Source organism: Osmerus mordax, chromosome 25 (genome assembly GCF_038355195.1).
Source record: "Osmerus mordax isolate fOsmMor3 chromosome 25, fOsmMor3.pri, whole genome shotgun sequence".
In the NCBI taxonomy this organism is placed as follows: domain Eukaryota; kingdom Metazoa; phylum Chordata; class Actinopteri; order Osmeriformes; family Osmeridae; genus Osmerus; species Osmerus mordax.
In genome coordinates, this window is record NC_090074.1 from 466991 (window position 1) to 492679 (window position 25689).

Here is a 25689-nt window from a genome sequence, read left to right on the forward strand (position 1 = left end):
GGATGTAAGGATAATCAGCTTCTATAATAGTTATATCTGGAATGTCATCATTCCTGAGACACAATAGGCTCCATCCTAATTGTTTACTTAGCATTCATCCTCTCTACGAGAGACTCAAATGTGTGTCACTAAACAAAGGTCTCCATTAGCAGACAGGCGGTGAGGCCCTGAGCATGAGAACCAACAGCTAAAGAACCTGGGAAATTTAAAATTCAGGCACAGAACAGTTGCATAATAAAGCCAGGATTGTTTGGCATGAGTGTGACTGAGGGTGATCTGCTCAGACCATTTAGAAAACACTTTCAGAAGCACTTCACATGTCATGTGCAGATCACATCTCGTATTCCACAGTAATGCTGAGATGTGAGGAACTGGAATCCCGCTACCATGCTAGTCAGGGGTGTAGGGTACCATGCTAGTCAGGGGTGTAGGGTACCATGCTAGTCAGGGGTGTAGGGTACCATGCTAGTCAGAGGTGTAGGGTACCATGCTAGTCAGAGGTGTAGGGTACCATGCTAGTCAGAGGTGTAGGGTACCATGCTAGTCAGAGGTGTAGGGTACCATGCTAGTCAGAGGTGTAGGGTACCATGCTAGTCAGGGGTGTAGGGTACCATGCTAGTCAGGGAGAGGTGTAGGGTGGCTCAGGTGACTGGGAGGGTTCTCGTGGACTGGTGCTGTGGATGTTCGCTGGAGGACAGAGCCCAGCCAGGTGCAGACTAATGCTGACGCAGTCTGACAGGCTCTCAGGCATTCTGTCACACCATCAGTCCCCCCTCTCTCACCCTCTCCCTCTCTCACCCTCTCCCTCTCTCACCCTCTCCCTCCCTCACCCTCTCTCACCCTCACCCTCTCTCACCCCTCTCTCACCCTCACACCTCTCCTTGGCTTGTCTGGGACCTGGTGTGGGACCCACAGCAGATCAGAAAGCTTTCTCTTACTCTACTCCTACCATCTACATATCACTCATTCTGCTTGAGTCTGACTCTTTTCTCCAAAGAGACGTTCATATAGTGCAGACAGAAGGTGCAGCGGAGGACTTAAGGATCTAATCCCAAACGGATACACCACACACTGCAGGCCACTCTCCCTTTACCACATCATGCATCTTACTCTTGTGTGTAACTTTCCAGTGTGTGGCATGTAAGACTGAAGGGATGTTGCAGAGCACACACACTGCAGAGCGTGGTGTGCTCTGAAGGGGAGCAGTATGAGGTAGTCTCTTCAGGGACTTGTGTTATCTCTGCTTCATCTCATCTATTTTTAGCCTGATGGAATGAGGGAGGAATACAAAGTCTCTCCTGTCAATTCTAAACTCTGTGCTGAGGCACTACCTCACACACACAGAGTCAGCTGGGGTACCCACTACCTCACACACACAGAGTCAGCTGGGGTACCCACTACCTCACACACACAGTCAGCTGGGGTACCCACTACCTCACACACACAGAGTCAGCTGGGGTACCCACTACCTCACACACACAGTCAGCTGGGGTACCCAATACCTCACACACACAGAGTCAGCTGGGGTACCCACTACCTCACACAGTCAGCTGGTCTTTCATTTCAAACTCAGCGCTGGTTTAGACAATGCCTCACATCTACAATAAAGCTGATCTTTAAATCTTTAGTTGCATGCGATGATGATCAACTGACTCTCAGTCATTCAATGCAGCCTCTACCGTACCGGTAACCACTAGCAACACCAGCTTCCTGGTAACCAGGTGACTCCCCCTCCAGAGCGTTCTGAGCGTGCTCAGTGTCACTACAACCCCCTCAGCAGCCTGATCCTACCTCATCCTTCACTTCTTTCATATCGGAGGAGTTTCATAGAAACACAAAGTTATCTGTGCGACACTGAAGGCTAGAAGTTGTGTTTTCGTGATTTCCCAAGCCACTTCAGAAAAGAGATTTCGACAAATCTAGAAAATGATTTTTCATATGGTCTTATATCATTAGAGGAGGAGCCGTGTTAATCTTCTGTACTTACGTAAAGACGCTCCACTGAGCTCTTCATAATCTATGTCATCCCTCACAATGGGGAGACTTCTGGAACGGAATGATACAAAAACAGTTGAAATCTGGATTTTGGACCTTTACAAGTCATGTGTTGAGACTGACCTCCAGCAGGTCATCGGCCTTGGTGACAGGGCACCTTTCAGCCCTACAGTCCTGCCTCTCCTTCTGTCCTGCCTCTCCTACAGTCCTGCCTCTCCTACAGTCCTGCATCTCCTACAGTCCTGCATCTCCTACAGTCCTGCCTCTCCTACAGTCCTGCCTCTCCTTCTTTCCTGCCTCTCCTACTGTCCTGCCTCTCCTACAGTCCTGCCTCTCCTACTGTCCTGCCTCTCCTACTGTCCTGCCTCTCCTACTGTCCTGCCTCTCCTACTGTCCTGCTCCTGTCCTGTGGTCGTCGATAGAGAAGAACATTCATAGATATCTGTATTTATATTGACTAGAGCCTTTTAGAGTGGTTTGTTTGGAATCTGACACTAATCATTCAGCAGTAAAGTGGTGTGAGTGTGAGTGTGTGTGTGGGGGGGGGATGTGTGAGAGGAAATAGAAAGAGGTCAAAAAACATGGTGCTGTTAAGTGTCCAGTTTGACACTATTCACACAGAGAAGCTTTGCATGATGGAACCCTGCAATACCAGAGTTGCAAGTTGTAGAACCTGTAGAACCCATCACAGCAGTTATGTCACTGCATGGTCGTGAGGGTTCATAAGAGCAGTTATGTCACTGCATGGTCGTGAGGGTTCATAAGAGAGTCCAGTATGAAAGCCAGAAAACAACACTGCCCAAAGGAAGAGGACATTCAACAGAAAAACAACTATGATATGGCACTTCAGTCTACCCGTCTACCTGGAATATTGGATTCACCATCCAATCAATATCAGTGCAGGAATAAACAAGAATATAATTGTAGTTGCTGAACCAGGGAGGGTAATGAGCTCTGTTGTCCCTCTGCTCCTCCACATGGAACTGAATCAATGCAGCGTTTTAAAAATAACAAGGAATATTATCTTCCTTAATTATATTCTACTGAATGAACAAATGTGCTGAATGTTTTGTTAATGCTACACTTAACCGCAGATTATTCTCAGATTCAGAGCAGCGACCAAACCTTCGCTTGTGATCATGGATGATTTGAGCTTGTGATCATGGATGATGTGTGATTTTCAGCCAAGCTGAAAACAGAATAGTAGATTTAAAGATGGTAAATAGAGGGTTAGGGTTATCTAGATGTGGTGATCTAGAGAATGTTTGTTTTCCTAGTGGGCTAGTCTCTCTCTCTAAATATGAACTGGAAGAACACACACTGTTCTCCTCAATAACAGACAGGGGAAATACTGAATACATACATTTCTTAAGTTTAAAACACGATAAAAAATAAAGCAATAACCTCAAATGCTTTAATCAGTTCTACAGACATCATCTGTGATCCCCTGATAGGCTCTGTGTTCTGGGAGGGTAATCCTCACGTCTCCAGGTGTGTCTACTGATGTATCTCTGGGAAGCTATCAGAGCATCACACTGAGATTAACCAAGAAAACAAGAAACAAGCCAGGCCCACAGAGGAGGCAGGAGAGGAGGCAGGGAGAGGAGGCAGGGAGAGGAGGCAGGGAGAGGAGGCAGGGAGAGGAGGCAGGGAGAGGAGGCAGGGAGACGCTGCAGGGAGAGGAGGCAGGGAGACGCTGCAGGGAGAGGAGGCAGGGAGAGGAGGCAGGGAGATGAGACGCACCCAAGCTCACATCAGACAGATGCAGGTGTCAGGGTCAGGATTAGACTCAGATCAGGACAAGGTCAGGACCTCTGATACCCCCCATGGGAGAGGAAAGAGAGAGAGATCAGGATGACAGCATGACAGGATGTGGAGACAGAGGGGAAGAGAGAGGGGAGACACCTGCCTCACTGTAGCGTCCTGCAGGGTCAGCCCTCTCAGGGTCTCACAGCATCGTCACTCGCCACGCCACTCCTGCTGTTTCCCATTGTCAGGAACGATCCATTTGTCACCCTGCAAAACACAGGCAGGATGTAAACTTTACAGGATACAGAGTTCACCCAGAACCTGGGAGCCAATCAGGCGTCTGTGTTTACCTCAGCTGTGTGCCGCTGCCAGCACAGGGAAATCAGGAGGAACTCAGGCTTCCTGCGGACAAACCGGTGTTTAAACCCCCTGTTCAGGAGCTTGTGGAGGGCTGGATGAGTTACTGGCAAGATTAGTATGCTCTTGTCTACTGTAGTCACCTTTAACACACCTAACAAAATAGGTGAATTTAAATCTGTATAAATGACAATCCTGTTGTGGTGTAGTAGTCCCTGAGCTGTATGTGGTCCAGTAGTTCATGTTTCTCCTGACCTGTACAGTGTCTTTGTCTTACAGACTTACCTAGTACATCACTGAACACACTGGAAACATAGAGATCTGTTTTCAATGCATGTCCTAAAGATTGGATCATCTGTTCACCATAACAGTAAGCAATGCACTAAATGAGCTGTACCTTACCTGATGGCAGGCACAGGCAGGCAGTAGGCCGAAATTTCAGTTTAGATACTGCTCGTATTAATCGTTACATCCCCCAGTGGAGAATCTCCTTCCTTCGCTGACTCCTCTAATCAAGAGGAGAATTGACATTTGAACAAGACAGTTTGACACCATCCTAGCTTCAAGGCTTGTCAGAAACATTAGCAAGTTTCCCAACCAGCCAGAGAAACTTCTTCTATACAGTTGTTATTTCCACCTCATCACAGTCCTCTACACACACAGACCTCTCCTCCCAGCCTGTGTCCTCATATTAAGCAGGATCACATCAGACTTTGGTGTTTTGACTGTCATCTAACTGACAGGTTTATTATTATTTTTTTAATAAAAAATACATTTCAATATTGTCACTTGCTCTCTGTTCCCAAAATAGTACTGTATAAAACATAACATCTAAAGAGTACTTCAGAACACCTTTCCAAAGATCTGAAGTTCAGATTCATAGCAAACAAGGGAACTATCACGTTTCAGAGAACATGAGTCAAAGTTTAATCTCAGAACGAGGTAGAAGGGATCCAACAATATGGCGTCAGTCTGGGTGAGGTGTTTAAACCGCCGACAGCAGGAAAACACAAGCTGTGTTGTAATTGTCTTAGACGGACTAAGCTGCTTACAAGACTGTCTGCTTCAGGTGCAGCCCCCAGACCGCCCCCACGCCCTGGGACGAGCAGGAACACTGGGTCAAGACCTGACTTAACACCCACACTAACTGCCCTTGACTTAGCAGAGAGCGAGACGGATAACACACCATCTCTTAATGATGAGGGCTGGTGGACGGGGGGTCAGAGTTTAGACGTCCTTATGCCTCCAGACAGACATGTCTGTTTGCGTCTGACTAGCGCGGTGGTATGAGCTGACTGTGTGGTGCTCAGCTAATTCACGGTGTCAGCGGGGGCCTTGGTGACCCCAGTGTGCAGCTCCACAGGAGCTGTTGTGTTTCTGAAGGCCCGACACTTTTATTTATGACCTCAGATGGAGAGGAGGGGCTACAATATCACCATGGTCCCCGGGGGGGAGGGGGGGGGGGTTAAGAGGATGTCCTAAGTGGCCAGGATGTAGCTCTCAGTTTGAGTCCTGGTTTAACTGTGGAGATCAGCCAGTAGAAAAAGCAACAGTGAGGTTTTTCTCTAAGCAGCTGACCCTGCCCATGACTCCTCCCCACCCTCTGCCTGAGCGGCAGGGGTGTGGTCTGAGGAACAGCTGTTTATGAGTGCTGACCTGTACGTGTGTCTACAACATGGCCTGTGTGGCCTGAGCCCGATCCCTCTACCACAGGGGCTGGGCAGGGGGGCAACCATGCCCCGTTACTGCCACATGGGCACCCCTGTCACACAGGCAGGGAGAGAGACAGGCAGGGAGAGAGACAGGTAGGGAGAGAGAGAGACAGGCAGGGAGAGAGAGAGAGAGACAGGCAGGGAGAGAGACAGGCAGGGAGAGAGACAGGCAGGGAGAGAGACAGGCAGGGAGAGAGACAGGCAAGGAGAGAGAGAGACAGGCAGGGAGAGAGACAGGCAGGGAGAGAGACAGGCAGGGAGAGAGACCAGAGAGAACCAGTGCCTAGTTGTCTGAGAGGCTATGCTGCCAGCATGGAAGAGCTTACACAGACATGGCCACGTGCCTCCTGTGCCATTACCCAGCATGCTAAGAGATCACACCCTCGCTTACATAACGCCACATTCATCTGACCAGCCACTCTAAAACTGGACGGCACCACATTCATCCAGCCATGTGCTGGAACGCAGAGAATGAGGAACCTGTCACCGTGGCGATGAGGAGGAGAGAGATCGGGGGAGAAAGGGGTTTTGATGTTTATTGACTTTGTGGAATTTATGATGATGGAATTCATGATGAATTCATGAGGATGGGCTGACATAGTTCTTCTTCTGTGATTTGCAGACTTTTTCACAGTCTTGGCAGTGATTCTGAGAACAACCGACAAAGCGCCGTGGGCCAACGAGTTTGACTGTAAGAGCCAGCAGATCACAAGTCAGACACTAAACTCTGTCCACCCTTCATCACAGAAGAAGCACACAAGAATTGTTTGGTGAGTCTTCTGATCTCTACCCTTAAAAAAAAACAAATTTTCTTTATCTTGCAGCGATTGAGTTGTCCTGTTTAGTAGAATCCATCTCAACGAAAAACCCCAGAATTGAGTGGAAGAAGATCAAGAACGGAGAACCCAGTTACGTTTACTTTGAGAAGAAGATCTCAGGTACCACACGTTCATCTTAACATCGAGTCATTCAAGAAAATGTGTTTCACTGAACGGAACGATAAACACAACCATCTTCATGTGCATCATCTAACAAAATAATTAGCTTTGGATCAAATGTTCACCAAATAACTAATTTAACGTTTAGTATACAGCATCAAATGTTGATGCTGTACACCAGTGTGTCGCTCCACCCCTCCCCCTCACGGTTCTTGTGCCTCCAGGAGACCTGGAGAACCGGGCCAGGATCCGGGAGCCGGCCACGCTGGTGATCACCAACACCACCAGGTCCGACACCGCGCAGTACCGCTGTGAAGTCACCGCCACCAACGACCAGAAGTCTTTCGATGAGATTCTCATCCAACTGGTAGTCAGAGGTAGGTGTACCTCCACCCCTCCCCTCCCGTCATGTGCTAATGTGAATCAGCACCCACTATGCCTTAGCAGGATCAGATATTGATTGTAATAAATTCCGCTGTGATGGAGTACGCCAATGCTATTGATTCCAGGATTCCTGGCAGCCAGGAGACTCTCCAAGTGACTGAGACTCAAACTACAAGCTCATGAAATTGGAATGCTTTGAACTGTATTACTTTTCCATAAATCGTACCTCTGCCGTACATAAGATTCTACGTTTAGATGAATATGCATAGCCTCTGGCCAGATGTAAATTAGCTTTCAAATTGGACAACACAGCACTTACAAAGATGACTGGAAAATTGTGAGGAACCACCTGCAAAGCCTCAGCGTTTGTAGTGTCCACTTCAAATGCTGAACATGAAACAGTCATGTGGGCAGGGTGACACTCAAGGATGGTGACCCTCCCTGCTGTTTAGGAGTGTTCTGGGGCTAAATGTGGAAGCTCTGAAACTGCATCCCTGCTAAATAGCTAACGTGCTAAAGATGGAAAGTAGCAGGCGTGTTTTGGTGGCAGGGTTTGGCACCGGACTGAAAACACATACTTGTCTAGGTCACTACAATATTCATCAAGCCAGGTTTTCATCATTTCCACAGGCAGGGCAGCAAAGAGACGTACATCTTGTTTGACATTAAAACGCTGGATGTCTTTTTTCTTCACAGTTAAGCCTGTCACGCCCAAATGCAGCCTGCCAAAGTCTGTGCCTGTTGGAAAGTCAGCGGAGCTGGGCTGTGTGGAGGATGAGGGCTTCCCTAAGTCTCAGTACCAGTGGTTCCACAACAACGAGGAGATCCCCGATGACCCCAAAACCAGCCCCAAGTTCTTCAACTCCTCCTACGTGCTCAACTCTGAAACAGGGACTCTGGTGTGTGTTTGGGCTGGGGGAGTGTCGAGGCAGGGAGTCTGGTGTGTGTTTGGGCTGGGGGAGTGTCGAGGCAGGGACCCTGGTGTGTGTTTGGGCTGGGGGAGTGTCGAGGCAGGGACCCTGGTGTGTGTTTGGGCTGGGGGAGTGTCGAGGCAGGGACCCTGGTGTGTGTTTGGGCTGGGGGAGTGTCGAGGCAGGGACCCTAGTGTGTGTTTGGGCTGGGGGAGTGTCGAGGCAGGGCGGGGTGCTGGCGCCCGGGGGGAGGGAGGATATTTTGGGGAGACAGTTGATGGTGTGAGGGGGCTTGAGCCACGAGGGGAATCTGCTGTCCTCGTTTGCACATTCCTCAAACCTCCCCTCCTCTCAGAGAGATGCAGTCAGCGGCTCGCCCATGGCCACCCCGGTCAACCTTCACCCTGGCCTCTGGAAAGGTTGGCTTGCCTGTCAGTCCCGTGACTTCCAGCCCGTCACACCCAACTGTGAACTACAGGCCTTAACTGAAACCCTTTCAGGCAAACACTGCCAACCACAGCCAGTCGTCCTGTAGAGGGGGGCTGTAGTGGGGGGCTGTATTAGGCTGCAGAAACAGAAAACAAAGTGGATAACAAAATAATTGTCAAATGCCTCTTTAGAAAGATTCTGATTCCCCCTTCACCACCACCATACCCAACCTGTTACAGTGTCCGTGGTTGTATATCTGTCCATTCACACTGGAGGGATGAAAACAGCAGTTTCCTCTGTTTTGTCTGTAGAAATTCAGCGTTGTGAGGAAGGAGGACGCAGGGCAGTATTACTGCAGGGCCAAGAACGATGCGGGATACTCCGAGTGCAGCGCACAGATCATGGAAGTCTGTAAGTCTGGCAGATCACCACACACACACGCAACACTAATTACAGGAAGTCCATTTGTGACCATACGCGGTTCTGTATTGATGACTAAACGGATCCTCTTATGAATCACAAGTCTTCAGTATTGCTGCCCTGTGGCCATGTGGCCAGGACATTTCAGGATCAGAAGCAAAGATGTAACAGAGATGTTTGTTCTCCTCAGACGACATCAACATAGCAGGGATCGTGCTGGGGGTGCTGGTGGTGGTGGTGGTGCTGCTCTGCATCACCGTGGGGATCTGCTGTGCCTACAAGAGAGGATACTTCGCCAGCCAGAAGCAGACAGGAAACAAGTATGTATAATATCTGTGATCATTTAGCAGACACTTTTATCCAGAGCCACATATAGGAAAGGATTCCAATCTATGACCTCTTGATCACTAAGAACACAAAGACTGCCCTAAATGAGTCAAAAGGAAAGGTCAGGTTCTGGGATTCTTGAATTTAGCAAGAAGTTATTCACTGGCCCTCAGGACCAAATGCCGTTGTCTTCATAATGATGAGTAGCCCAAGTCTTGATAGTTGCCATGAGTCCTCATATCTAACATGTTCAGTGCCACACTACAGGCAGTTCCTGGTCTGGCTAGCGCTGGACAGTTCTGCTAATATTGTTTGTGTTTGTCAGTTACAAGGCCCCTGCCAAAGGAGACGGCGTGGACTACGTCAGGACAGAGGACGAGGTAGATAAACAAACATAACACCACGCGTTTAAAAGGTTCCTGTTATACAATTCTATACAGCACTTGCCTGCAAGAACATAAGCTTAATATATTCTTATTTGTATTATTTTCTAGGGGGACTTTCGACACAAATCTTCATTTGTCATATGAGAGGGAAGTGAGTAGGGAAGTATAAAGGCCAGGAGTCAAAGACATGATACTTGTGGCTGGATTCTTCGTGTGATCAGCTAGCTGCCTCGTGCCTTGATCTGGGCACGGCTGGAATGAAAACTAAACCCTTACGTTTGCCAAAGTTGACAAGTTTTCACACCTACAGTAATCAGTACCCAGCCCACATAAAGGTACCGAAATCCACTTGTTTTGCAGAATTATGTTTTTTTGTTTTGTTTTTTTTTACAGTTATTGCACGTTTTAAATGGTTATTAACACTACCTGCTGGAAACAAAAAAATAATATTTACACAAGAGATTCTGCGTGGATGAAAGTCTTTATGCTTTGAAGTACATCTATCATGACACATTCTACTGCAAACATTTGCTTCAAACCTATGGTAATTTATATAACATTTATTTTCTACCAGCAAAATTTGTCAGACTATTTTTGATGGAATACTTTTTAAAATGCCTATAGATAAAGGTTTACTTTTTTAAATTTTTGTAAAATACTAACATGTTTTTATTTGGTTGTTGGACAAGAAATCTTTAACAGTTCTAACCACTGTGTTCCGTTGTAATCCTTCCCCCTTTCCTCATCATAAAATATCTCACTAGTTCTTGATCGACGGTCTTACATATGTTATTGTAGAGATGTTCATGTTGATATTGAAAAAGAAAGTTCCATGTTAATGTTTGTGGAGTCTTAGACAGTAGGAGGTTTAAAGAATAGGAAGTGATGCTGAGTGGACTGTTCACAATCAGTGCAGCGCATCCTTGATATGAAGTGTCCTTTTATGCTTGCTGTTAATCTTGTACATATAGAATATAGTGTCCAGTTTGAGGTTTGTGCCGTCTATCAGGAATGCGTTCAGTATTACATTGTAATTAATACAGTTTGTGTTGGGTAACAATTGTACTGACTGTATATAGATGTCCCATCCCAAGTCTATGTGCAGTGCTGAAATATTCTAACGTCTAGCACAGAAGGCAGTATGACACTCTGTCCATGGATCAACAGACTGATGGATGTTCATGGTAGAGAAGATATGCCCGTTTTGGAACATGGAGATCTCATCTTTCCTTTCCCCCAAGCATTTATCACTCAAATACATTATTTTAAAAGTATTTGTGAGCGTGACTAAACATCCTCAAAACACAAAGATCAGTTTCATATTCATGCAGACGTATATAGTTATTCATCTCATAGCAGGAACTGGTACTGAAGTTCACATGTGTACATTAGTTAAGAAATCATTCCTCTTAAGTGCCTTCTGCTACTACAACAGCCCAGCTCCAACATCACCACACACATCAGTACAGATATGATCCAACTACAACTGCATCATTAACTCGACATGAACGGCGTTTGAGAGGAATGATGCTCAGTACCGTCACGTATCTACACTCCACACATATCTGCAATTTTGTAAATAGGAATGTTTTAATTTCTTTTTCATTGATTTGAAGGATTCAATTTTATTTAATTATTTTTTTTCCATTGGATTAGAAATAGAGATTACATATGTATTAGTGCCTAAATATAGTGGGAATTATTTTTGGTAAAGACACATAGCACTAGTATGCAAAGATTAAAAGATATACAAGACACGCTAAATGGTTTGATGAAGAAAGCCTTACAGCTGACATTTACCTTTCAGGCCAGATAATTACACGTCTAGAACACTGTGTGCTGACTGGATGGTAGACTATCTGTGTCTTGTGCTTGGGACAAGCTAGACCAATCACTGACTCCCAACCATGAGTTTCCACCAATCCAAGGACAACAAGGTTCCAGAGATCTGTTTTGTTTGGTGTCTGAGCGAGTGTGGAACAGGATCGTTTAACAGAACATGATTTATTGATCGAAACTCGGAAGGTCAGCCTCAAGCCAAGTAAAGAAAAACCAAAAAAAAAAAGATATTGACAGTTCATGTTTGTGATTAATAAAGCTCACTTCTAATACATATACATTTGCAGTGTTTCATTTATTTGATCTGACAGTACAATTCAAGGCGATGTTTCGTTGAAACGAGACAGCTTATTGTCCTTTCTTGGTCCTTCTGGTAGCCAGAGGAGACTGCACCTCCCACTGCCTCGGAGGGGGGCTTCTGAAACCACACACAAGTACAGTCAGCACATGCATTCATCTGTGGAAGTCAGACATGAGCCATGTAGGAAGTTTTCTAATTTAGACACAAATGTCTCATATGTAATGTTTCCCAGACACTAGCAGAGGTAAGCTCCTAACACTGCTCCTCACCGCTGCTCTGGGGACCTGAGGTGGAGCACACTCTCTTCTTCTCTGTCCGAAGATCCTGCAGACACAAAACCTGTTTAAACCACAGCTGGTGCAGCACCTATAGTGATGATGATGACGTGTAACGTGGACATGTACGTACCTCCTCTCCTCTCACTGAAGATGGCGCTGAGTCCCTCCCCGAAGGTCACGTCATTTATGTTCCCTGAGGGGCCGTGGGATGTGTGCAAGAAAGAATAAATATCCAGAACTGGCTCAGATATCCAGCCACAAGCCCCCAACAGGAGGGAGATGAACGACTGGTCCAGAACACGCTACTGCGTCCTGCCCGTCACTCACCAAGCGGCTGCTCAACAAGATATTTAAACTCCACATCTAAGCCCTGGGTTCAGTCTGTGAATAATTCACAGCTCTTCAAAACCACTTTAAGATCAAGGAGCGAAGCTCAATGGTTGGATTGTCAAGACACATCGTCAATAAAAATAGCCTGTTATTATCCCCCGGGGAAAACTGATTTCCTCCTAATAAGCGGAGGAAGGGGAAGTACGAGGAACAATGACAGCACAAGGAGGTTATCAGCAGGGACAGCTGATGACCAACTCCAGACACGCATGGAAACAGAGTTACCAGGACAGTTATGAAACCCAGGGGGGGAGGAATTGTATTTTCAACTTTTAGAGCTGTTCAGTAGATTGATTCAGAAAAACAAGCATCAGCTCACATGCACCTTGTCACCATCTCCCTGTGAGGCTGCAGCTCTGAGAACCAGGCTGCAACAGGAGGAGTGAGAGAGAGACAGGTGTGTGCGTGCGTGCGCGTACTCACCGTGAGGAGTGCTGAAGGCTCTGTGACACAGGCTTCCTTTGGGGGGCACCGACACTACAACCAAAGGGGACTCTTAGTTGGAATAAAACCTTGTCTGTTGACCTGAGTGTGTGTCTGTGTGTGTGGTACCTGACTCCTGGGCTGAGAGTCTTCTGTGAGGACCGCTGGTCTGCTGGTTGTCAGCTGCCCTCAGTAGTGGACGCCTGGACAAACAAGCAGCAGTCAGACCGCTGGATTTCCCTTCCTGCCTGTTTCTACGCTGCTCTGGGTGTGTGTGAGGGGCTGTACCTGTTTCTACGTTGCTCTGCGTGTGTGAGGGGCTGTACCCGTTTCTACGCTGCTCTGGGTGTGAGTGTGAGGGGCTGTACCTGTTTCTACGTTGCTCTGGGTGTGAGTGAGGGGCTGTACCTGTTTCTACGCTGCTCTGGGTGTGAGTGAGGGGCTGTACCTGTTTCTACGCTGCTCTGGGTGTGAGTGTGAGGGGCTGTACCCGGCTGACTGGGACAGCAGGCGGGAGAGCTGGGCTGGCAGGGGGCCCCGAGGGGCCTGAGGGGTGGTGAAGGCCCCCTGGAGATGCCTCCTGGAGGGGGAGGCCGGGGCTGGCAGCCTCATGGAGGAGGTGGCCGGGGAGGAGGCCTGGGAACAGGGGAGGAGCGGCTTAGGGAGGTGAGAGCCATCAACAGGGTGACAGTGTGGAGGAACAGCAGCAGTGCAGCATGTCTTACAGCTGAGTCTCTGGTCTGCGTCTCTCTGGGCAGGCTGCTGGCGGCCATGTTGTCCTGCTGTTCCTTCTCATACAGCGTGAGGTTGTACTCCAGCTCTGCTGCTAGCTGCTCGTCCGCCGCAAACAGCTCCTTCACCTCGCTGCGGTAGTCCTGCATGGTGACCTGGAGCGGGGACAACATGTTACCCTCTGGACCTGCAGTCTCTGGACCTGCAGGTCCCTCATCAGCTCCCCTGCTCACCTGCAGGTACCCCATCAGGTCCTTCAGCACCGGGGAGTGCTGCTGCTCCAGCTTGCTCTTCAGGGCGATGATGATGGGGATCATGTTCTCTATGAAGATCTTCTTCTGGACCTGGAGATGGACGGACACACGCAGGGCTGGTTAGACGGCGCCCTCTGGTGGTGCAACTGAACTCCAACCCCTTCAGACTGAACAGAAATATCCCCTGAGTACTGGCCACACCTGGGAGACCACCTTCTTCTGGGCCACCTGGATGACGGCTTTGGCCAGGGCCACCGGCTCGTCGTCCTGCTCGTCGACCTCGCCCCGCCCCGCCGCCAGAGCCTGCAGCTTCATCTCCTTCAGGCTCAGCACGCCCAGCGTCTCAGACAGAATCTCCCTGCCCTCATCGTCCAGAGCAAGCTCTCCATCCACGAAGCACGCTGACGCAGAGAGAGAGACAGAGAGAGACAATTCAACAAGAGTGACATCACGTATTGTTTGATCCTGAAGTGTTATGACGTTAACAACCAAGGCTAAAGAGCGCTGTCAGCTGCTCCAGGGTGCAGCTGTTACCCAGCACATTGAGGCTGATCTTGGTGGTGATGTTGAAGCGCTGGGCGTCTGTGAAGTTCTCCAGCAGGAAGCGGTAGATCCTGAACCTCTTGTCTTTGTTCTGGGAGCCCCTCAGAGAGAACCTGGCCTTCTCACTGGGTACACACACACAACGTTACAACACTGAGCCCTCAGTTCATCTTTCACTGCTTGTTGTAAAAGTGAATCATAAACTACAGTTAGATCCTGGTTGCAGGCAGTGTATTCCTCTTTATTATTTGGTGGACTTTATGCTGATTAAAATGATTTGGTAAATTTAGCCAATGACTGGCTTCTAACGAGAGCTTTACCTTGCGGTTTGGGAGAACTTGTTGTAGGTTTTGTGTTTCTCGTAGGAATTGAAGTGAAAGATGCACTCTATGAAGTGCTGGGAGAACATGGCAGGATTCTTCTTCAGCAGGAGGTGGACCAGGCAGTACTCACACAGCCTGCAGGAGAGAAGCTGCAGTCAGCCCCGGCTCTGCACACGAGAGGTGAGAGGTGAGAGGGGAGAGAGTTTACCTGCTGACGGCTGGTTCAGGGTCTACCAGCACCGTCACAAACCTGAAGAACAGAGAGCCCTTCCACTTGACAAACTCCTCCTACAACAAACACAGCAGCACAGTGAGACTAGCCATGCTGCCATATGCTTCATAATGTAACAAACTACTTACAGTTCAGTTTATTCATTCTTATTGATCTGAATGTGTGTGTGTGTGTGTGTGTGTGTGTGTGTGTGTGTGTGTGTGTGTACCTGCAGCAGGCTGGTCAGCATGGTGACCGTCTGCTCTCTGATGAGCGGGTGGTCGTCCTGGAGACAGGCTGAGATGTTGGGCAGGTAGCGCTCCAGCATGTTGGTGTAGCGCACATACAGGTCACACATGACCAGTGCCACGTTGCTGCGTACGGCCATGTCAGCGCTGAGCTGCAGCTCGCGGGCGAACGCAGGCAGGTACCTCTGGGTGAGCTCCTCGTGCTGCAGACACAGCTTCCCTGAGGGGGGAGGCACATCCACAGTGAGTCTTCAACATGGCCCTCTGCTGGAGCTGTGCTGGGGGACGTCTGCTGTGGTCTGTCTGCTGGAGAGACAGGGGTGCTTACCCAGGGTTAGGACAGCATGGGCTCTCACCCTGCTGGGCATGGAGGAGGGGTGGAACTGGGACAGGGGCTCCTCTGGTTGCCCCCCTGGAACACACACAGCAACACACACCAGCTCGTCATCATGAACACATGGAAGTAGTCACATGTTGACCTGACTACTTGTTTATATGACAGGTCGCCTACACGTATATTTCTATATGCCATCATGACAGAAGTGATGTGTGTACCGGCCGTGTGCTCAGGGCTGGAGGACAGGATAGACTGCACCAGCAGGACTGTCCTCTTGCCCACCCGGGCGGGGCAGTGCAGCGACGCCACCCCCAGCAGGTACAGATGCTTCACCTGAAACACACCCAGCCATCCTTCAGGTGAGGCCATGTCTTACAAGACATCAATATCAACACAGGAGGAGTCTCTCACCACCAAGTCCTCGTTCAGGTTCTGTGCTCCCTTCTCATTGAGGATGACTGTGGACAGGTAGGTCTCACAGAGAGAGACCAGCTCCCCACAGTGCTGGTTCAGGAACGCCTGTCACACGAGGAAAGAGGACTGAGAACCTGAGGCTGTACCGCAGGGGCCTGGGTTCGAATCTGACCTAGACCCTTAGCAGCATCTGTCTCTGCCTTTCCTGTCACACTACAGACAAACTGTCCAATAAAGCATGAAATATACCAAAGACTACAGTAAGAATGTGTGGGAGGTTTTCCTGGCTGTGAGCAGACAGGGATCTTTGTAGAGCAGCTCACCTGTGTCCCCCTCTTGGCCTGGGCGCGGCCCAGTCGACACAGGGCCTCCACACTGGCCCCCACCACCTCCTGGGGCATCTCCAGGCTCCTCAGCCAGGACATGATGTCCTCTGGAGGACACAAACATCCAAGGTGCCATCTCAATAGTGGATCCTCTTACTGTCAGCTTCTCACAGAACACATGACGCAATCTTGCTGTGGTGCTCTTGTCATTGTCTAGCATTGTGCTGCCTGGGTTAGGACTGGGCTCCCTGACGGCCCGCTCACCAACGATCCTGCTCCTGGTGTCCTTGTTCAGGTGTTCACAGACGTCCCCGAGCACGCTCAGGATGTGGCAGGACGTTGTGACGGTCACATTCCTCAACCTGGGGACATGCAATACGTAAGGGATCATTCCTGACAAGAATCGAATAATGGACGGAATTTTAGTAGTACAATAAGGCATGAGACATCTAGATCGTTTCAGGCCTGTGTGAGGGTCACCTACCGGACCATGCGGTCCCAGGCGTCCAGGATCTTTCTGTAGTTGAGGTTGGGGGAGGATCCGGCCACCTTGGACAGCAGCAGCCAGGCTCCTGCAGCATGCTCTGCCTCCATGTGAGACCCCAGGTTACTGATGAAGGCTGCAGTGAACTTGTTCTGCCTCGACCACACTGTGAAGGCCTTGCTGAAGTAGCGACTGGACACAGTAAGGAGGAAAACAGGGTGCAACAGAGACAGAAACAACACACAGTTCAGGATGCATTTGATTTTGTGATGCTTTTGCTGAAAATGATTTAAACTCTAAAACTCCTCTGTAGACGTGCCCCCTCCAGGTGAGTGGCACCCCCACGCTGAGCGGCGCCCCACGCTGAGCCCCCCTGCAGGTGAGTGGCGCCCCCTGCTGAGCCGAGGTACCTGAGATCCTGACAGTCGTCGCAGAGCAGGCCCAGCAGGTCCCAGCAGAGCTTCTGCCCTGCGTCCTCCCAGCTGGAGGGGGAATGCTTCTTCACCTGGCTCAGCACCACCTGCTCCAGGCTCTCCAGGGCCTTATCCTGGACCGCGCTCTCCGGGTCGATGATGGCCGGCAGCAGGCCTCTCAGCCAGGCCGTCTGGACCACCCTGCTGTGGGAGTGGGCCTGAGGATCACATAGGGCCTCATTCACACTCGTGGATGATTACATCGTACTACGTCACATCACATGGATGACATTGTACTACATCGTACACAGAAATGCATCCTTGTGAAGGAGGGGCCATGCACCGAGGCTTGGGTCTGGGTCCAGGGTTTAAAGACTGAATCCAGGGCTGGGGTCGGGGTCAGGGACTCACATGCAGCAGCTCTCCCAGACACTGCATGGCCTTCTTCTTGACGGACACGGCGGGGTCTCGACAGCGCTCCGACAGCACCGAGAGGTTCTCCTGTCCCAGCAGGATTACACTGTGCTTCATCAGACTCATTATGGCCTGCACATGGACACACACACACAGAGAGAGAGAGAGAGACAGAGAGAGAGACAGATGTGGTGGATTAGAAACAACCAGAAAGATATTGAACACTGATATCTTCTACTTGGTGTGGATGTCATGTCTGTACTAGAGGGCAGTCTATCCCCAACAGTGTAAAACCCGTAGGGACTACAGCTGTGATACAGTGATACGAGTGTGTCAAATCAAGTTGGGATGCCTGGTACATGACAGAAATGATCAGTCTGACTGTACCTGCAGTGCAGACTTCCTCACGATGGTCTTCTGGTCACTGACACGCCGCATGAGCACAGACATGGCTTCTTTTGCTGATGGATACACATAAAAAAAAAACAAGTTCCCCTTTAAATGTTTCTCAATGTGAGAAAAACAAACCCCAAAAGGAAATGTTTTGTTCTAAAAAGTGTTCCTTACACTCATAACTAATGTCACTGCCGGTGATGTCCACAGTCTTGAACTGCAAAGTCCTGTAAGTCTTTTGGGACCTCAGAGAACCTGCAACATCAGCAAGAAACGTTACATGATGTCATCAGACTGGAACGTTCTGGAAACACCCATACAACCATGGAAACAGCTTTGGAACAGTCCAAATAAAGAGCTCACCGTCCGTGCCGTCCCCCTCCAGGACGGTGTGCACTCCGGCTGAAAGAGGAACACTGATGAAGCCGTGACAGCAGAACCAATAATACTACTATTTATAGCACAGCCTTCATTTTGGAGGCAATCTCAGGACGCTACAGGTTTATATAAAATATATTCTTAAAAATATATATATAAATAATAAACACTCGTACAGTAAAGACACAGCAGTACATGAGAAGGCTTGTGTACGTAGCGGGGCGGCTGTGCCTTACTGGAGGAGAAGAGCTCCTGAACGCAGCGCGTGGCGTTGAGCGAGGGCATCTCCAGGCAGCGGGACAGGCAGGTGAGGGCGTGGGCCCGCACGGTGGGGGAGGCGTCAGAGCGCCGCCCGAACACCAGGCTCTGGACCAGGAACCTGTGGGACAGCAGGCCGGCCTGCTCAGGGCCCATAGAGCCCTCTGCCTGCCGCTCCGGGCACGCCAGCAAGGCCACGGACACGTCCAGAGCAAACAGCCTGTAGGCCACCTGGCGGGGGGAAGTAACATGGGACTTGGAGTTTTGTTGTTGTTGACTTTTGTAGTTCAAAGTGTCCAGTTTCAAAAGGAGCAGAGATGTACTTGTTCAGCTACAGTATGTCAAGAGGGGATTGTTTTGTTGTTGTAATAAATGACAATTCTCCTCACAAAAACTGAACACGGTGTAACTACCTTTGAGTTAGTGGAGTAGGCAAACAGCCACTTGATGAAGGAAGCGTAGTCTGAACCGGGCATCTTGTCCAGCAGCTGGGACACAGCCTGGGCACCGTGGGAGCGGCAGTCTGTCTTCTCCACCATCTACACAACACAAGGAGCCGTCTTACAGCCTCTGCCAGCCTGCAGCCCTGCAGTCAGACTGCAGGGCTGCAGTCAGACTGCTTCATGTTGCTGCCCTGACCTACCTGACAGCACAGGTGTTGCAGCAGGATACGGAGGAAAGGCAGAGCAATCTCTTTCAGCTCATCTACCAGGTGGCTGTCAGGATTTAGGGATTAGTCATACAACAGATGTGATTCCATTTGAATGTGCATGCTTTATGAGAAACTGGTGTGGCGTACCAGACAAACAGGAGGGCCTGGTCTCTGGAGGTGATCACAGCCTGGCTGGGCAGCAGCAGAGTGGGCTTGCGGCCCTCCCCCCTCCTCATCATCAGGATCACGTACAGCAGGCTGTGGAACACGCGTCGCACATTCTGCCAACAACACGCAGCCCGGAGGAGGACGTTACATCAACGCTACAGGAAGTCAAAGACAAGATCTTTTTTTAAGACGGCATACCTCTTTCTCATCGCCGTGACTGGGAGAGCAGAGCAATGCTAACCCGTAGTAGGCTAGCTCTGGAACGCTCTTGATCTCATCCAGAGCCCTGAAAGCACAGGTCACAGTGAGATTGGGGTCATAACATTACATTTAATTAATTTAGAAGACACTTAAAATGATGTACCAATAGTGTAATTAGAAACTACAGCAGAAAAGACAAGGATCAGAAGAGCGTAGTTTTAACAGTACTAAAGGCTCAGTCTGCATATACCAGGCCATCATTATCAGTGACTGTTTTACCTCCAACATAGCTGAAGTCAAAAAGATATGTTCGACTACTTACTGTTTGCTGTTAAATTCCAATTCCCCAATGACTGGTTCAAAATCTGTCAGTTCACTGAATATCTGAAGAAAACGAAATGTGACTTTGTATCATCGTTGTTAAAAAGGTAATATTCATGGCTTTACCCTATCAGATTGTCCTAAATCATTACATTGAGGGGACTAGCATGAGTAACCAGAGTAAGTTTCATGCATGTGGCACCTTCCTCATCAGAGTTAACAGGGGGTGCATATCTTGGCACAACACTACAGCCTTGCCACCATGTTGCAAGTCCAGATCAAGAAATGACAGTGCTTCCCCTGCACACACAGTTCATAGTACCTTCACACAGCTGTCTGCACTCTGGCGCTTGTCTTTGAGAGGAAACGTCTGCAGAAGCCTGAGGAGGTTCCTGACGAGGAGAACGATGGCCTTCCTGATGGTGAGCAGGTTCCGGGGGGAGAAGTGAACCCTCTCCTCCTGCTCCTCCTCAGCCTCCCCCCCCTCCACCTGGGGAGGAGCACACACACACACACATCACAATCCGTCATATCCCTCCACCTTACTACACAGTCTACTAGGACATCTTGACATGTTTTTAAAACCTTTCGACAAGCAAACACAAGGACAAAAGCATATTAAAACCAAGAGCATTAAAAAACTCAAAACGCATCACTGCAATGCAACATCAGCACGTAGACAGCCATCACTGTCGTACCCTACAGCTAGCGTAGTCTAACTCAGCCCAGCCGGCTGGACGAACCTCTTCCTGCTCCCTCCGCTGTGCCCGGGGCCTCTTCCCCTCCGCCTGCGAGCTCTTCACACACTCCTTCTTCCTCTTCCTCTCACAGCTCTGCGGCCAGCAGTGAGCAGGCAGGGCCAGGCAGGCGTCGAACAGGACCTGGTGGAACACCTGGTTGACCACGCTCCCCGGGGTGCCCAGCAGCAGCAGGTAGATGGAGGCCGCGTGCAGGGACAGCAGTCTGGGCTGGAAGCCGTCCGGACGGGTCCTCGCTCCCACCACGAAGTAGGCCAGCAGGGCCACTAGGGAGCGCGTTGAGACACCACTGTCCCCCAACACAGTCCACACACTCTGAAACAGGAAGCAGAGAGGACTGGCTCATGACCTCAGCTGTACACTGTGCTGCTTCTGTGAAGGCTCTAAGAAAAGCTGGGCTTATTTTAAAGGCTGTAGTATCTCATAAGTCACACATGAACAAAAAGTATTGAGGAAGCCCACCACGATTTAGAATAATGTTAAAGATTATTTCCAGAGAAGTGTAGTTAAGTCTTACTTGGGACAATCCATCACTTGCTGCAGTGGAGCTCTCAGCGTTGTTCGTGTAGGGGAGCAGGCATCTGTACAAGGCCTCCAGTCCCCGCGATCCGTTTCTCGTGATTGAATCTTCAATTTCTGCGTCAAGCGCTTCCACCTCAGTGAACTCCAAATCCCAGACGCCATCAACCCAATCTAGTGAGGGAAACAAGCATTGATTGAGATGCTGTCGTTGACAGATCATGGACAAGAGAAAAGGGAAAATTACTTCTTACTTCACTAAACCAGCCCGACACGGAGTAGCAAAGGTGAACACGTTAGGACAGTGCGAGTGAAACGCCATTAAAATAGATTTTTACGACTGTAAATTGCATTTAAAAAGTAGATGTTCAAGAGGAAATGCTTGCTAATTGCTAATTACCTGAGGGGTGAGAGTGGGGTTACGCCACCCTTCACCTAAGCTTATTTTTGAGCCAGGAAAAACCCTGTTATGTATAGTGCTAATTAGAATTGCGTCTGTAACAGTGACTTCTTCTCCCTGGATCAACAAGGTAAGCATCGCCATTATACTAAAATAGGTTACCCTAAAGTGTTTTAATGTGTGTCGTTTCTGAGATAGCTAGATCTAGCTAGAGCTAGATGGCGGCCGACCCACATGATAGCTGTCAGAGTTTGCTGTACAAACTTGAATGTGACTACTAGCTTGCTAACTAACTGGAAAACAAAAGAATGCAGAAAATGGATTAGCGAATTACGAACAGATCCATTAACAAAGCCATAAACCTTAAGTTCAGATATTAACGTACCTTTAGAAACTTCTTTAAGTTTGAGAATCTCCAACGCATTCATTAATTCCATCTTGATGTATTTTGACTGAACCCGCCAACACAACCATTGGCGCGATTTAGCCCGAGCTTTATACGTCATACGTGCTTTCGCGGCATCAACCATGCGTCCAGATTACGCATACCACGCGAATCAGAGTATATTTCCACTACCTTAAATTTAGGCAATGAAATTTGATAAATCCAGATTTCCAGTGCACAATACCGAAGGCACAGTAATATAAATCTTTGTAAGAAAAAGCACATGTTAATTTTGAAAATGTTCTATTTAATTGTGGAGTTGGCCCTACTATTAAGCCACAGGTTCCAGGCTTAATAGTAGTTTTTGCTGTCTTTTGTTGACTCTTTAGACTGTTGTTGCTTTCTTTGTATGTCAATGTTGCATTAAAGAAAGAAAATAAATATGTTGCAAAAATAAAACGCATGCGCATTTGTAAAGAAGCTATGCGGAAGTGTCTTGGACATGGTGCACTGTTTGCAGCGAATATTTTCAAATTCACCTTTTGGATGTGCAGATGATAGAACAATAACTAGATAACACTGTTTATTGTTACAGTAATTTACACATATCTAGAAAAAATTCTGCTATATGTAGAACAGAAAATCATCAGTTATGAGTTTCTTTGGTTTTGGCCAAAGTGCTGAAATCGACATTGTACTGAATGATGCGGAAACGAGAAAGAAAGTGGAACACAAAACCGAGGATGGGAAGAAGGATAAATATTTTCTATTCTATGATGGAGAGACGGTGGCTGGAAAGGTAAACATTACTCTCAAAAACCCCGGGAAGAGGCTCGAACACCATGGCATCAAGATCGAATTTATCGGACAGATTGGTATGTTGAAGTATTTAATTGAATGAAAGGGTACAGTCCATTTATTCTTTATAACAAAGATTAGTAATATAGTGTGTGCACGTTTAGGCAGATGTGTCTAAAGATGTTGTTTACCAAGCCACTTGTGTTTCTGTCGCACTATTGTTCCTCGAAGTGACAGGGTAGTCTCGTGACATCATGTGCCGTCAGCAACAATTATCCGTAGAAAAAGTTACTGCTGCAGTTGGCCTTTGGCCTACTGAGAGAAAGCTATACAGTTTATGAGCTTTACATTCCATCAACATCCAGTTAACCGACATCAATGTAGTCACTGCCTTTACGGTTTCATAAGTTTGATTGAATTACTCATTCTACGAAACTCTTGCACAATTTACATGAGTCATCCACCAACTGTATGAGCTAAGTGTTAATTTATTCACTTTTTACAGAACTGTACTATGACAGAGGGAACCACCATGAGTTTGTGTCTCTAGTGAAGGACTTGGCCCGCCCAGGGGAACTCACCCAATCCCAGACCTTTGACTTTGACTTCACGCATGTAGAAAAGCCTTATGAGTCGTACACAGGCCAGAATGTCAAATTACGGTGAGTAACAAAATGAGGAACATTTGAACTGTCTTTTTAACTCACTCTCCTTCTATCGATAAGTGTTTCTGATAAAGTGTTTCTGAGTGTCTCACCCATTCACTAATACTGTTGTGAATGAGAGACAATGTTTCCAATAGCTGTGGTTAGCACCCAGCACTCAGGTCACACAGAGAGAGTTTAGTGTCTCGTGGTTTGAACCATTGCCCATCGCTAGTCCTCTTTAATAGAATGTCACTCTCATCAGCATTACTACATGCCTTTATGAACTGCTCTTTATGTATTGTGTTTCTTTATTGATACATTTAATGATTCTTCTTTTAATTTCAGCTACTTTTTGAAGGCAACGTTAAGCCGAAGACTGAATGACACCAGTAAAGAACTGGATGTTGTTGTGCACACGCTCAGTACCTACCCAGAACTGAACTCCTCAATCAAGATGGAAGTTGGAATCGAAGACTGTTTACACATCGAGTTTGAGTACAACAAATCAAAGTGCGAATCACAACATGCATTTAGTCGATTGGATGTCATTCTGAATGAAGTTAGAAGCCAGATCAGACTCTGTGTTGCTTTTCTGTAGAACAATACCTAACCCTAACTTAATGAACCAGTTGTCCTCTCCATTTGGCTTTATACTATTATTCACTTCTAACAGAAACCTCCCCCCTCTGACCATCCCTGCCTGCAGATACCACGTTAAAGATGTGATTGTGGGAAAGATCTTCTTCCTGTTGGTGCGGATCAAGATCCGACACATGGAAATAGACATCATCCGGCGTGAGACGACGGGAGCGGGCGCGGCCGTGTACCACGAGAACGACACCATCGCCAAGTACGAGATCATGGACGGAGCGCCGGTGAGAGGTACCCACGGCAATCAAACTACGTTACACACACACGCTCAGGTGCCAAAACATCTCAGGATTTCATGTAAATGATCACTGAATAATACTAATTTCAGTGGAACTATCGCCAGAGAAACTCAATAACCACACATTATTCCCATCATAGTTCAGACTGAATTCATCTCTGTTTAGTTTTCTCAACATGGGAGGGGACATTAAGTAAGCGTTCCCTGTCCCAGTCGCTCAGTCTGTTTCCCTTCCAGGAGAGTCCATCCCCATCAGGCTGTTCCTGGCGGGCTACGAGATGACGCCCACCATGAAGGATGTGAATAAGAAGTTCTCCGTGCGCTACTACCTCAACCTGGTTCTGATCGACGAGGAGGAGCGCCGTTACTTCAAACAGCAGGTATCCTCCAGACACACTAGAAACTTAATGATTCAGCGCCAATGAGTTTCAAATGAAGTATACAAGCCTATGGTCTCTGTGTGGATGAATGCTGTAGTGAACAGCAAGGACAGTAACTGTGTCTGACTGGGATGCTGTTGCCCCCTGGTCCAGGAGATCTCTCTGTGGAGGAAGGGGGACATAGTGAGGAAGAGTCTGTCCCAGCAGGCGGTCCTGGCTGCCCAGCGCTATGAGGGCTCCGCCAGAGCAGAGGAGGCCCTGGCCCCTGACCATGACAGCTGAGCCACAACACACTCCATCTCCCTGTGTGTGTGTGTGTGTGTGCGTGTGTGTGTGGTACATGTTACATATTTGGTGTTCAGCTAGGAGAACCTTATCACTGAACTATTACTGGAGTGAAACAAAGTCCTTCCTCAAAATGGCCTTCCAGTATTTGTGTCTTCAGAAAAAGATAAAAAAGAAATCTCCCTTTTCCGGATTCTTGATTTGTTGTTTTCAGGTTAAATACTAAACTTCCAGCTAAATTTCCAAAGCACAACAACCTGCATCCTGCAGCGACTTGCTGAAGTTTGCTGCTGCAGATTAGCTGTCCTCAGCAGCTTCATAGTTAGAAAACTAAAATCCAGCAGAGCAGAGCTGTTCACCAGCAGGGCTGTTCACCAGCAGGGCTGTTCACCAGCAGGGCTGTTCACCAGCAGGGCTGTTCACCAGCAGGGCTGTTCACCAGCAGAGCTGTTCACCAGCAGGGCTGTTCACCAGCAGGGCTGTTCACCAGCAGAGCTGTTCACCAGCAGAGCTGTTGTCTGCTGGGTACCAGGGAGTCATGTCATCTGTGATGCTGTGAGGATCTTAATGCTTCATTGATTCTCAGTTAATAGGATTTGTAAGTATTCTTAACTTGTGCCTTCACTCTAGGAGTCTGTGGAATTAGGTTTTGAGATCCTGGACTAAGATTGTGAAACTCTAAGGTCTGCGTTGAGCCTTTAACAAAATTTTCTTTTTTT

The 25689-nt window shown here is 48.2% G+C and overlaps 3 protein-coding genes across 4 annotated transcripts in view; 2 read left to right on the plus strand and 1 right to left on the minus strand.

The window, feature by feature from the left end:
• jam3b (junctional adhesion molecule 3b) overlaps positions 1 to 11723 on the plus strand; it is a 25361-nt gene extending 13638 nt beyond the window's left edge. Inside the window, exons 1-9 of one of the 2 annotated variants that reach the window (XM_067228930.1) lie at positions 6229 to 6338; positions 6436 to 6504; positions 6638 to 6751; positions 6976 to 7128; positions 7832 to 8034; positions 8787 to 8886; positions 9086 to 9215; positions 9548 to 9602; positions 9717 to 11723. In XM_067228930.1, the coding sequence (XP_067085031.1) occupies positions 6266 to 6338; positions 6436 to 6504; positions 6638 to 6751; positions 6976 to 7128; positions 7832 to 8034; positions 8787 to 8886; positions 9086 to 9215; positions 9548 to 9602; positions 9717 to 9752 (933 nt within the window). In that variant the 5' untranslated portion in view covers positions 6229 to 6265 and the 3' untranslated portion in view covers positions 9753 to 11723. Of the gene's footprint in view, positions 1 to 6228; positions 6339 to 6435; positions 6505 to 6637; positions 6752 to 6975; positions 7129 to 7831; positions 8035 to 8786; positions 8887 to 9085; positions 9216 to 9547; positions 9603 to 9716 lie in introns of those variants that run through there. The other variant, XM_067228929.1, reaches the window with a different exon arrangement.
• ncapd3 (non-SMC condensin II complex, subunit D3) lies at positions 11717 to 22084 on the minus strand. Its single transcript, XM_067228931.1, has 34 exons — positions 21972 to 22084; positions 21185 to 21360; positions 20653 to 20982; positions 20232 to 20399; positions 19911 to 19972; positions 19586 to 19673; positions 19367 to 19500; positions 19211 to 19283; positions 18981 to 19106; positions 18546 to 18798; positions 18295 to 18333; positions 18106 to 18186; positions 17926 to 17999; positions 17536 to 17670; positions 17122 to 17342; positions 16712 to 16903; positions 16492 to 16589; positions 16225 to 16334; positions 15899 to 16006; positions 15706 to 15820; positions 15479 to 15562; positions 15132 to 15370; positions 14900 to 14979; positions 14689 to 14826; positions 14360 to 14493; positions 14027 to 14226; positions 13805 to 13915; positions 13565 to 13726; positions 13330 to 13475; positions 12969 to 13042; positions 12840 to 12893; positions 12157 to 12219; positions 12018 to 12072; positions 11717 to 11865 (listed from the first exon to the last, which is right to left on the minus strand). The coding sequence occupies exons 1-34, from the start codon at positions 22021 to 22023 to the stop codon at positions 11796 to 11798; spliced, it is 4245 nt and encodes a 1414-aa protein (XP_067085032.1). The 5' UTR covers positions 22024 to 22084; the 3' UTR covers positions 11717 to 11795.
• Positions 22085 to 22472: 388 nt separating this feature from the next.
• Positions 22473 to 25689, plus strand: vps26bl (vacuolar protein sorting 26 homolog B, like). Its single transcript, XM_067229239.1, has 6 exons — positions 22473 to 22846; positions 23275 to 23431; positions 23762 to 23926; positions 24123 to 24298; positions 24543 to 24685; positions 24839 to 25689. Exons 1-6 carry the CDS (start codon positions 22624 to 22626, stop codon positions 24965 to 24967), a joined length of 993 nt encoding a protein of 330 aa, XP_067085340.1. The 5' UTR covers positions 22473 to 22623; the 3' UTR covers positions 24968 to 25689.